This window comes from Penaeus chinensis, chromosome 20 (genome assembly GCF_019202785.1).
Source record: "Penaeus chinensis breed Huanghai No. 1 chromosome 20, ASM1920278v2, whole genome shotgun sequence".
NCBI lineage: Eukaryota > Metazoa > Arthropoda > Malacostraca > Decapoda > Penaeidae > Penaeus > Penaeus chinensis.
In genome coordinates, this window is record NC_061838.1 from 23,119,929 (window position 1) to 23,133,095 (window position 13,167).

At 36.8% G+C, this 13,167-nt stretch overlaps 1 protein-coding gene across 5 annotated transcripts in view; it reads right to left on the minus strand.

Annotated features, from left to right (window-relative positions):
* Nucleotides 1-1,032: 1,032 nt before the first annotated feature.
* LOC125035852 (protein virilizer homolog) overlaps nucleotides 1,033-13,167 on the minus strand; it is an 18,559-nt gene continuing 6,424 nt past the window's right edge. For 2 of the 5 annotated variants that reach the window (XM_047628155.1, XM_047628151.1), the window contains 17 exons: nucleotides 13,008-13,167; nucleotides 12,362-12,548; nucleotides 11,178-11,260; nucleotides 10,806-10,963; nucleotides 10,409-10,559; nucleotides 10,136-10,261; nucleotides 9,791-9,963; nucleotides 9,210-9,468; nucleotides 7,957-9,060; nucleotides 6,513-7,375; nucleotides 5,713-6,280; nucleotides 5,356-5,452; nucleotides 5,043-5,191; nucleotides 4,484-4,670; nucleotides 4,186-4,379; nucleotides 3,429-3,531; nucleotides 1,033-1,893 (listed from right to left, as the gene is read on the minus strand). The exon at nucleotides 13,008-13,167 is cut by the window's right edge and continues 97 nt beyond it. In XM_047628155.1, coding sequence (XP_047484111.1) covers nucleotides 1,652-1,893; nucleotides 3,429-3,531; nucleotides 4,186-4,379; nucleotides 4,484-4,670; nucleotides 5,043-5,191; nucleotides 5,356-5,452; nucleotides 5,713-6,280; nucleotides 6,513-7,375; nucleotides 7,957-9,060; nucleotides 9,210-9,468; nucleotides 9,791-9,963; nucleotides 10,136-10,261; nucleotides 10,409-10,559; nucleotides 10,806-10,963; nucleotides 11,178-11,260; nucleotides 12,362-12,548; nucleotides 13,008-13,167 — 4,804 coding nt within the window. In that variant the 3' untranslated portion in view covers nucleotides 1,033-1,651. The remainder of the gene's footprint in view (nucleotides 1,894-3,428; nucleotides 3,532-4,185; nucleotides 4,380-4,483; nucleotides 4,671-5,042; nucleotides 5,192-5,355; nucleotides 5,453-5,712; nucleotides 6,281-6,512; nucleotides 7,376-7,956; nucleotides 9,061-9,209; nucleotides 9,469-9,790; nucleotides 9,964-10,135; nucleotides 10,262-10,408; nucleotides 10,560-10,805; nucleotides 10,964-11,177; nucleotides 11,261-12,361; nucleotides 12,549-13,007) is intronic. The other 3 variants (XM_047628154.1, XM_047628153.1, XM_047628152.1) reach the window with 3 other exon arrangements.

The window sequence follows — 13,167 nt, forward strand, 5'->3', positions numbered from 1 at the left end:
AAGAGGAGAGTGTTGTCAGAATAAGGAGTTGTGGGGGGATCACAAAAAGTCAGTCCCATTTGGCTGGGCTAAATAGAGTATTTAAGATGTTAGTAGAGGTGGGGGTAGTAGAAGGACGGGGATGTGTTGAAAAGGGAATAGTGTTGAGAGAGGTAGAATTATGGAGAGGTGGACAAGGTTGTAGAGTAGTAATAAGGGAGGATGGGGTAGTTGATGAAGAAAGCTGTGGGGTAGAGGGGATGAAATTGAGAATGCTGAGAGAGTAGGAATGTCTCTTGGAGGTTGAATGTTGACCTGGGTGGATAATGTGATAGTAGGCATTGAGGAGGGGATAGTAGTAGCAGTGTTCAGAGTCGTGGTCAAGGGAGAACCTGGGGTCAGGGAACTGGAAGAATTTGAATCAGTGTGGCTATTTGATGAAAGGGCAAGAGTCATTACCCCTAATTACTGGCCATTGTAAGCCTTGAGTATGTTGGAAGATAATAGTCGACCCATAAGGGTCACCTTGAGAGGAAAGAGCTAGACAACTAATCAGGGGAATACTGTGCCTATGGCTCCCCAGGCTGGGGGCTGGCACAAAGTCATACTTTCAACATGTCTTACACCTTAGGAAACAGATAGCATAAGGGGTTGGAGAAGAGATGAAAACAAAAAGGGGAGGGTAAAAGACAATGAAAAATTAGTCAAATTGAGGGCTGAGGCCCAAGGCAGGGGAGATCCCTAGCATTGGGTCTTAGTCTTCATCTCCTAAGTCCTCCATGACAACAATGGGCACGGTGCCAAAATGAGGGAACATCACCAGTTTGACAATCACTGTCTTTTGAGGTTGGTTTTCAGTTGTCTTTGAAGTTGTGTCTTGAGATATGGATTTCCTTATGTGAAGCGAGTTATAATAGATTGAACAAATAATAATTTTTACCATACACATTAGATCCTGTTCTTATTGGAATAGGATAACATCATTTTCACAATATACTTGCAGTGTCTGTATCCACTATTCTTTTTGCTTTGTGAAAGGATAATACTACAACCTTTGGAAATAATCTATTTTATTTGTATAATAATATTTTGTGAGTGACTGTAGAAAAATCAGAGAATATTACAATAAGAAATTACTATGGAAAATTTTATTTAAAAAAATGGACACTATTTTGTATTTGCCACATGTGTATGCATTCACACATACATACACGCATATATATATAAACACACATGTATTGTGTGTGTGTATATAAACACACTTTTATATACATCACCATACACATAAATAAATGAAATTTACATGAGACATACTTTGGAAAAAAGTTTCATTTATATAGCAAAGACAGTTAGAGGACTGTCAAATTCATATACTGTAAATGCAAAGACAACAGTGCTTGGTTAAGTTCTAAGCAAGAGTATGAACATGAAACACTCAACCTGAGGAAGTTTTAATTTAATTATTTAAAATTTTCTTTCAAAAATAATATATCTTGTAACTCAATCTTCACTTTTCTTTATACAGGTCAATAACTGAAAACAGATACTTAATATCAGCCAATACATATGACTCTCTATGTTACTACTCATAATAAACACATCCTCATTTATGTATTATTTACAGAAGAAAAGAGAAAATAATGAAATAAAGCTACAGCACTCTCACCTAAAGCTACCCCTGATGTGTCTCCCCCCATTCATGTCCCTTCTTCCTCCACGCTCTACAAACTTTGGCGGGAACCTCTCCTTTGGCCCACTGCTCACCCCATTCCCCCTTATGTACAGTCCACGGCCCTCTTATAAACCTCATTGGTCCTGGATTCATAGAGACTCCGCGATAACCCCTAGGAGAACTGTCACCACGGAAGACCCAGGACATTCCACGGCCTCTTGGATTCATACCGCGGACGACACCTGAGACAAAAAGGGCTGCATTAACAACAGGATTCTTATTGAGTTTTGACTTGATTTGAATATCATAAATAATAAACTATGAGGGAAAATTGTATTCATGAAGAGTCCTCTTTCAAAATGAAGATTGTAATAAAATATGAAAGTTTGTTTACACATGGATGTCTCTGTAGGTACTAGTTATCAAGGAGTTAATTGCTGATCTCACCTGTTTACCCTATTCATATATATATATATTTTTTTTGTATGAAAAGTTTTTATTTAAATTTATTTAAAAAATCATAAGATATAAAAGGTAAATACATCAGGTCAAGCAGACCTAGTATTTAACAACTTGGTAACTGAGAACTTGTAGAGTCATCCGTGTGTAAGCAAAATTTACAAAAAATGACAGTGGGTAGTACATGTACTGAGATCCAATTCACACGTGTTGTAGTTCTGTATATAGATATGTACATTAATTCTGCCACTTAATATATAAAATCAACCTTCAATTCATTGAGGATTTTTATTTCATCATGTAATGTAAATTTACATGCTTAATGTTTGGATCCGGATGATGTCAGCATGTATTGAAAAAAAAATTGGCTTGAGAGGCAGGTAATGCAATCATGGAATAACTTAGCTGTGGGCCAGGTGAAGCAAATTAGGAAGGTGATTAGACTCATTTGGCATTTAGAAAGGGGATTTGCATCGCTGATAAACAAGTGTGGAATGTAATATCTGTAAGCCATGTCTGGAAGAGTGCCGGCTCCAGGGAGGATGCCATTGTCATGCTCAGCATCCTATTCCTGGCCACCTTGACCAGCAGCGCAGGTTGTATTACATAAAATTAAATATAACTACAAAATAGAAATATGACACAAATAACAAAATGTTACTTATTATAATTATTATTATTATTATTATTATTATTATTATTATTATTATTATTATTACCATTATCATTATTATTACACAGAGCTATAGACTACCTAGAAGATGATATGGAGTCTGTGCAAGGAAAAGTCTATTACCATCTGATTAATCAAATAAAATGACAAATATGGACATTGAAAATGCCCAAAAAGCTGAAAATGCTTATGCAAAAGGAGAAAGTAACATTGCAAAGGGGAGGCTTTGAGCCTTGTCACCCACCGCATACAAGTGTTTGCATACACCCAGCCTATAAGCCACGCACCCAGCAGAGTGGCCGCTCACATAAGCCCAATGATCTTATTTTGGGCCATGCGATTGCCATGAAGCATCCGGATCCAAGGGGTTAATAGAATATCCAAATATGCTTCCAACTCATTAGTAATTTTTAGTATTACAGAAAGACGTATAATGCTGACTACTGTTTTTAGAAGCATTTCACTCAAAACTATAAGTCAGAAAAAAACTTACAATATGTCTTGTAGAATAGAGCAACATTAATGAACAAGACTTTCACACAAGCAAGTTCTACAAGCTTGAGTTAGTTCTGTTAAATTTTTCTTTAACCAAAAAACAATTCTCTGTGACACTGTGCAGCTATGCAAAAGACAAGCTCAACTAACCCCTACCGCAATCAGGCCTGAATGGCGGACGGTGGAAGAATCTGGCACCTCTGCTCTCACCACGACCACGGCTGCCACGGCCTCGCATGGAGTCCAACAGGAACTGCAACCAAATTGTTGTGATTAACCATCAGTTTGAAAAAGAACCCCTTGAAAAAGGAAGCAAAAGGTATCACTTTCTTGTACCAAAATTAATGCAAGTATATACATAAGATAAAGAAACAGAAATAGAGTACACTAAATTCCCTGAAACATTTAACCTTCACCAGATGAAAATGAACCTTTTATGGGATTTATCTTTGTTCATTCCTATAACTTCAAAGTGAATGATCTTAAAAAGCTTTGTTTCAATTATCTGCTCAATTTTACTTTCATTCTCAGTCTATCAGGGAAAAAATAACACATTCTATATATCAAACACTATCACAGAGAAACAGCTAACTATTGTTATTCCATACATAAAGTTTGAAATTATAGACAAACGATACGAAGGAGGCAAAGAAGAAAAAAATATATACATATAAAAGGAATCTTTACTTTTGTCATTCTTGATTTCACAAAATGTGTAGCATCTCCACTACGTATAGCTACACACAAAAACAGCTTTTTAGACTCTCACTTTACATACAAATAATAACAAGAAACAGTACTTTCCAAACAAATTTAATCTGACTAAAAGTGACAGCATTTCAATGAAATCATGAAACAAAACATTTAAAAACTAACAAATATTTAACAAAGAGAGAGAAAACCTTACATGTACCTTGCCCCGACCAAAGGATATCTTATTATATCCAGTGGGTCCTGTGGGCTGGTGTCCAGTGCTTTCCAGTGCAACAAAGTCGTCCACATGGAGAGATGGGGGACGGGAGGTGTTGGGTGGACGTGAACGGAAGGGGTCGCTTCTCATGTTTATCCCTCGGGTGAAGGAGCGTCCTCTCATTGGTGCGACTGGGTGAGGTAAAGGTAAGTATTATTTAAAGGATCAGAGTCTTTATAATGGAAAACAAATGATAAAGGTACTGAAAAAAAAAATATATATATTTAAAACTCACCAAATGGTCTGCCTCTCTTGTCAGGACGTATGGCAGCTGCACTTGGCTTGTACCTTGGAGGGGCTTTGCATAATTTTTGTGGAGTCAGTGTCTGGGTTCCCTGTCCTTTAACCAGCTTGTGGAGGGCTCCTAATAGATCGTATTCTCCTGCATATTGCCTGCAGGTTTCAAGCAGGTTGGTTGGAATCTGTGAAATTGATGAAAGAAATAAAAGGTGGTGCAAAAGTTATTACAGCAAACTTATGAAATGATTTATGAAAAGGGCAAACAAAACAAAAGAGTAAATAATGTAATGTAAAAAGATAAAACCAAATATTAAATATAAAGGGAAAGAAAAAAATAATTAATTAAAAATAAAGAGAGAAATCATAAATGGAATGCATTGAAATGGAGAATGTTCAATTACTACAGTCACTTGAAAAACATGAGTTAACATAGTTCCTCAAATTCACATGATTAAAATAAAGAGGAAAATAAGAAAACAACAGCCATTTCCATACATAAACCCACAGTCCCTCTATTTTTTCAAAATGCAAAAGAAATGTCAAGATGGACAAACCATTTCTGAGTCCTCTGCATCCTCATAGCCTGGAGGCATGAGCCAGAATGAAGGAATTTCATCCTCCGCCACAGGGATTGTCCACACTATCCTTGACGTAAATAGGGTCTGCAGTGTCTCCGTTTCTGGCCCAGCTGGTTCGGTAAGTTCTTCCAGAGAAAAAGAAATTTAAGAATACGAATGCATGGGATTCCTAGGAAAGGCCTGGAGATCCACAATGGTTACAATGACATATCAACTTACTTACAAGTTTTTGCATTTCATAGCTTAAAACTAACTCAAGTAATACTGATAAGTAATTGCATAATCTCACCTTTAACTTCAAAAGTGTGAGCTTGGTCTAAGTCTGCTATCAGCTGTGAAATCTCTTCATAAAGTGATTCCATGGCTTCCTCCTCACATCCTTCAGCCTGTTAAAAATCAGGTAAAAAAAAAAAGAAGAAAAAAGTCAATAGCCAAATAGAATTGTATACAATTGTTTACATTTACAGTCAATATCCCTTACAAAAATCATACTCCTTGCTAACTTATTAATCTAATACATCCACATCTACATCCCTAAATTTTTTTTAAATGCTGAGAAATAAAATAAAACGGAAGCAAGGAATGCAGGTAGATGAGAAGCCTCCTGCATACAACCCTCACACCAAAACAACAACAGGTAACATACCACAACTTGTTTCTCCAACAGCTTTAAAGGATGAATCAACTCCAATGTGTCTTCCTCTTTCCTGTGTTCTTCTTTCTTAATTTTTTCTTCTTTCTTGATTTCTTCCTTTTTAATTTCCTCTTTTTTTGGCTCTTCTTCCTTTTCCTCAGTTGGTTCAGTTTCCTCTTGGTTCGCCTCCACTTCCATTTCCTTCTCCATGGACTCATCCTCCTTTTGGATGCTTCCTGCTTCTTCTGAAGGTGCCTCTTTGATTGCCTTCTCTTTCTCCTTTTCTTTCTCTTTTTCCTTCTCCTTTTCTTCTTTTTTAACAGTTTCCTTCTTTTCCTGTGCATACTTTGAGTACTGCATCTCCAGACCACCAGCTTTCCAGCCAAGGTAACTTGCTACTTCCAGAGGAGTCACAGTTAATGTCCGTGGCACTGAGATGGAGTCATCGCATGCTATCAACAGGTGGCAAAATTCCAGTGCCCCCTGAAGTGTTGTCACATGTTCCTGTGACTCTTTTCTAAATGATGAGCTCAGTCTCTTGAAGAGACTTAAAAGGCAGGCTCTTTTCTTCTCCATTACACTGAAAAATACAAGTTATATTCTATATTTTCAACACTGAATCTAAACTTGGCAAACTGCACTGTGTCTTAAAAAATGTCAAAGGAAGACTGGTTTCTTGAAGCCATTTATACTCATTCAAAATATTTTCCATTAAAAAAATGCCTACCAAATAACTTTTCAGCTTTATATATCTATTAAATATAGTAATATTTGTTCCAATCTTACAAATAAAAGACATTTTTAACACTTACCTTTTAACATGGTAAAATCCATAATCGTGCTCCATGAGTCTCATGAGGGCTCTCAGGACCTGCTGAATTGATTGATGTGAACTATGTGGGTTTCTGAGATGATCAATCAGAGCATCAATTATAGGTATCAAGGTATCCTTGCTTGGCAGACCACTCAGAGTCAATGAAGTTGTATTAGGTTGGTCTTGTGTCTCCCCTTCCTGCAAGGTACATTCTTGGGCAACATGCATTGCATTTTCATGATCACATAAGTATTGAATGATAGTGAGAAGGCAGTCCTGAGCCTGTATATGGGCATGTGAACCACTAGCTGCTACATTGAGAATGCGACACCAAAGTGCTACAAGGCCCATGTACTTGTCATCACCCTTCGTAGGAGTGGCAGACAGTGTAGGAGAGCCTCCCTGAAGCAAATGTAAAACTGCAGCTTTTGTGGGAGCATGGGACACCAAGAGAGCTAACATGTTAAGAACACGACCTGTCTGGAGAGAACATGGGCCAAAGTCATCACCAGAAGCTCGGTGATCTACTCTGTGTGCCTGCATTACCAGGTCCAGGGTTGCTCTTCCAACCAGCAAGGCCATGGGGGCTGCTAGATCAGACAAGGCAACACACATTCTACGCAGAAGGTGCATGAGAGGAGGAAAGCTTGCCAGGCCTAATCTCATGATTATTTCATGAATGTTGGAGGAAAGACAGTACAAATGAGCACTCCAGAGCTTGCGCAGATTGATAATCTGTGAAGACTCTTCCTCTGAGAGAGACGTGCGGGTTTGAATGGGCAATGGCAATGGTAGCAACTCGATGATGAGACTGATGACTCCCATGAATGTGTGTGGAGCAGTCAGAAGGAACTTGAAAATCTGAAATTAGATGTACAGATAAATGAATAAGAATCATTATAATACTAGTAATAATCTGTACTTTACATACTGTTATATGCATTTGTGTGTGTGTGTGGGGGGGGGGGGGGGAGTGTGAGTGCACTTGTATGTCTTCCATGCGAGTGTTATTGTTACCTTTGAGCCTCTGTATGCGCATCTGTGTTTGCATCTGTATATGTATGTTTGTGTATGTTTGTGTCTGTGTGTATCTGTATGTACCTGAATGGACATGGGTATATCTGTGTGTATCACTGTTCATCTCTCTGTTGGCCCATATGTCAGCTTGGGATTGATTTCATAGTATTTATTTCCTTGCAGCAAAATATCTTATAGCATAAATATAATCAGTATAATATACATATAATATTCACCATAATATGCAAAATACAATCAACTATTCTATGAGTTCAGAAAATAGCACTTTTTGGAGGAGACATTACTTTAAATAGTAAAGAAACAATGCTTGAATAAGAGCATCTTTCAGACTCCCTCTTGCTTGCCACATGTATATATACTATGTATACAATCACATCAGATGGTACCGCTATAAATAGACTTACCTCTGACATCATTTTTGTCCACAAACTCTTGGCCAGGACTTCTTCTCCTTCAGCCTTGGAATATACAGGCTGTGTGTATACCAGTAGTATACTGATCACCTCCTGTTGGAGGTCCTGGGCACGGGTGATATGCTGTGAACCAAGTGGGAATGACTGAAGCAAGAGGTAGGTTTGCACAAGGGGAACAATGGCTGTGAGGTCCTTGAAGTTGGTGTTCCTAGCCTGAATAACGTATGTCAGTATATTCTTTAACAGGCTTAACGTAGGTTCAATCACAGCCAGGAGCACTGCACCTTCAGAGCTGGCAAAATCAGCACTATGAACGTAAGGTTGGGAATACATGGCACACAACTTTGTTAGCAGGTTTGTCAAGTGAGTGTGGCAGTCTGCTGAAAACAGTTGCACAGTTGCATATTTGTACTTCAGTTCTTCAATCATCTCACCATTATGATCCTCTGCTGACAAACTTGATACAGGGTACTTGGGCACTGTCAGGTGCTTTAAGATCCGCAAATGGGTCACTAACTCACCCGAAAACTTGTCTATCTTATCTAAGTGGTCTTTGAGATTATTTGATATATTAGTTAAATTGTCATAAGTAAAGTTTTCTGCAGATCTAGTAATTGATAACCATGGAATTATCTCACAAAGCTTAGCATGTTCTTCCAGTTTGGGTCCTTCACGAGTCTCTTCATATTCAATTAACTCTAGTAACTTTTCCCCATAACGTTCTAGCATTTCTACATTGTCAGAAAACTTGACAGTCAGCACTATGAGATCTACTGTATAACCATAACATGCTATTCTTGTTGGGGCATTGTCTTGATCATCACCCACTCCCAATTTAAGGTAAGGGAACAAAATTTCAAGGTTCTTTCCCAAACTTAAGACACTGATGATGGCTTGCCGACCAGCAGACGAAAGGAGGAGGGAAGTTAGCATGTTGAAGTGTGTCACTGACTGAGAGTAATCAGTGTTATGGGATGATGTTAACTGGGCCAGTGCATCAAGTTGCTGCAGAGCATGGAATATGTGTATTATCTTCAAGCCCAACTGATGTAACAAGTTGTCATCATTACTCTCTTCTCGGCCATCTTCCCCAAACTGTGGGTAAAGAGTGATACAATGTTTATATTAATAATGGCAATAAAAGATACAAATTAAATAAAATATACAGCATATACAAACTTCAACAAGGGTAATCTATAATGAAACTGAACCTCATGCAATAACAAGGAGTACCAAGAACTAACCTGAATAAGGCTCCTGGCAATAGTAGCGGTAGCACGGGGATGAGAGGCCATGTAGTTAAGGCCATGACCACAAGCAAGCATGCACTCAACCAGGTTTTTCATCTCAGAAATCAATGTTCCATTCTGCACTGCTGCCAGAGCCCCAAGCAACACTGCTAGGGAGTTAAGGAGGTCTGCATGATCAAACACAAGGTATAACTGAGGGTATGGATCATGAGGATTCTTTGGCAACTGGAACTGCTTGGAGCCAGGAAGCCACCTGCAAAACAATGAAGCCCATCACATGATGACAATATGTATTTTTTAAGATGCTAGTCACTACCTCACACCAATTATACTATTTCTCTGAACATTATTATTTAATTACATTTCAACAAAAGATGAAAAGAAAGAGAAATGAGAAATGAAAAGACAGACCAAAAGTCACATTCTATTATACAAACAAACAAATAAATATTCAAAAAATTAATTTATTAAAAAAAAAATATATAAAAGAGGAAAAAATCTAACAAAAATCAAATAAAAAATCTAATGAAATAAGAAAAACAAATAAATAAATAAAAAATGAAGAACAATCTTACCTATGAGGTTGAGCCAAAAGCTGATCTGCGTACTTATACACACGTATGATCTCTTGCAAACATGACTTAATTGCCTGAATGAGAGAATCTGGGATGTTGTTGCTCCAGTTAGAAGGAAGAACAACACGGTTTTCTGCGTCATCCAATTCCATAGATTCATCTTCAGGAGGCCCCTATCAAGTGTAAATTGTTTTTGTATAAACTATAATAAATTTCTATAGTGAACTCTGGCATATAAACATAATTAACTAGAATATACATAACTAAATTACAGAGAATTTTACATAATATCATACTAGATATTTACAAAATCCTTCTCTATAAGAAATCAGAGCAAAATATTACCTCTTCCTTCATTCTGTTGTCATCATCCAGTGGAGGCAAATGCAAAAGAAGAGATTTTGTGTCTTCATGTAGTTTCTGACACACTTCCAGAAGATGAACTTTTCTCACTATTGCTGAGAGGGCCACCTGGGAAAAAATATTTGTGTAATAACAATTTGTGAAGAGAATATGATAAAAAGCAACCATACCAACAAACAAGAATACACAACAGAGGAAATTGATGGTTGTTTACACCTCAATTATCTATGAAGTAGCATAAAATCACCAGCCTACCTTTGCGCGCGTTTGTTGCACATTGGAGAGCAACTCAAGAATGAGTTCATATCCATTCCTCTGTGGCTTCTTCTCTTCTACATCAGCTTCAAGAGGTTCTCCTAGCAAGTACCGAAGACCGAGCTCTGTTCTTGTAATTGCATCTACTGTCCTGCAAAACGAGAAACATTTATCTCTGGTATGTTGATAAGACTAATACTGCAGAGCTGTAACTGCTAAGACTTAAACACTACAGATGAATGCAAAATATATTGTTGTGTTCATAAAATGGTACCCAAAAAATATATACAAAAGTAGTTTCCAAATCTTTGTGGAGATGAAAGTAGGTCTGATTTTTCAATAAACTTCTTTTGCTTATAATAGGTTTGCCTGTTAACACTAGAAATGTGTCACTTACTTAAGAATGAGAAGCTTGATGGAAAGAGCCATGTTTGGCTTATGGTAAAGATCATATAATTTATCCATTATATTGTTCTCTAAGAGCTGCTTTGTCACCTCACATGAACACTGTAGTAACAAGTGGGTTAGGCGAACTCCAGCTTTCACATGACGGATCTGTGGAAATAAATTCTTGTATACTTTGACTAAATATAAGTTGCACATTTCCTGATCAATGAAACTGTGCCTCCAATATAATAAAATGTCATGAATATACATATTTATACAGCTACATACATTATACAACTGCAATTACTTTACAAAAAAGTTGATTAAAAATAATCTGTGAGTAGTCACTTAAAGAGGAGAGTAATATTTTCCCTCATCATACCTTATAAACTGGCTGTTGCTGACTCAGAGCAATGTCAAAGTCTAGTCCGATGTTGACCCAATTACACAACTTGGATACAATATCTGAGGAGAAAATTAATAAATCAATCAGAAACACGTGCTTTACATTCTTCAGTTTTAAAAATGAGTAATGAAAAAAATACAAGAAAATGAAGAAAGGTTTCTTTATCCAAAGTTTACAAGTCTTTAATGAACAATTCATCACTAATGTTGACAGTTATTAATATCAATTACAATTACAGTCATACTTTCTTTACTGTCAATGTTGTCATTTATCAAATTTGAGGTGAGTAAATATTTCTAATAAACAGAATGAAGAACTTAACCATTTTGGGACCAGGCAGTTGTTTCTAATGGGCACAGTAATGGATCAAATGGTTGTGTATAACTTGATTCTGTTAGCTAATATTATGATGTATATACCTTTTTTTTCTCTTTTATACATAATTTTATTATCTCTTATGCACCAGTGTTGCTACATAACCCCATCATACAGCTGCACCCATCACAGACCTGTCAAGCACGTATCAAACATCGATAAGGATCCCCAATGTTTACCATATTCCTGCCTTCAGTACAAATTACTTTGCTTATTGTTTTCCTGTTTTCCCAAATTATAATTGATGATTGCATTATAATTATATATCTAACAATAATAATAATGATAATAATAATGATAATATCATCACCACCACCAATAATGACTGATGATGCTTGTGATAGTAATAGTAGCAATAGTATTAGTACTAGTTGTATAATCCGTTATCAATAGTTCATGAGCTGTTTCCTACCTTTTTACCACTATTTTCTAATTGGAAAATGCAAATGGTGCCACACACTTGCATAGCTGATGCAATAACAATACATATGGGTGCCACTTTGCAGTATTCATGATGATATTTGATATCACAATCAAATGTCATCATTCAGTCTATAACTATATAAATGTTTATTTTGATCAGCAGTGTTAACTCTTGAGGTGTGGCAACAGTGCAACTCATAGACAAAATTACTAATAACAGTAATGGACTTTTTGTGAATAATGCCACTGGCCCCATCAGGATTAAAAGAGAAAAGAAAAAAGAAAAGAAAAGAAAAAAATAAAGCAACAACAATTAAAAAACAAGTATAAATGAGGAACATTTTCACCTCCTCCTCACTCACCTTCCCCATTCTTGGCCACAAGGAATGGCAAACCTTTGGGAATAAGCTGACACACATTCTCCATGGTTTGCACCCACTTCTCCCCAACTTCCTCATTGGCTTCACCTGTTTCCGCATCCTGCAGGCTCTCTTCAGGGAGGGAAGTAGGACTAGCTGTCTCTGTTAATAAGCTCTCCAGTTTTGAAGCCTGAGAATAAGAGCACAAATTAATAAAAAACTAATGTATATAAAATCAGTTTTATAGAAAAAACACAAAACACCATACATAAAAGGATGTTAATTGAAAACTTGATTAATCTAGCTTTATATTTATATAACTCAACAATAACGAAAACTCAAATATGATAGCAAAATGTCAACAGATCAATTGCAATGAAATAATCTCCAAAAAAGATTTTCAAAAAACAATTCAGTCTACAAGATACCCCATCACTGAAATCTTCAAAATAATAAAGAATTCAGTCTAGAGGTAGTTGTGGTATTGACATGTTGGGATTATCTTGTATTATACAACTAGGTATCGGAAAACCATTTCATTTGCTAATACAATCAATGACAAAAGCCTGATGAAAATCAAAGGTAATTTTCTACCCTAATATTAGGTGATAGCTGTACATCAAAATAATCTCTTTCCATCATGCCTCACCTGTGTTGGCTCCTCCTCTAAGTCTGGCCCTTCCATTTCAAACCTATACTTCCACTTCTGGTGCTCCACCTGATATTCTGTGAGGGTGGGACTAACAAGATGGTTCATCTCCATAAGGTGAAACTGATCTTGTGTAAAGGGTTTCAGCCAGTCCTCCCAC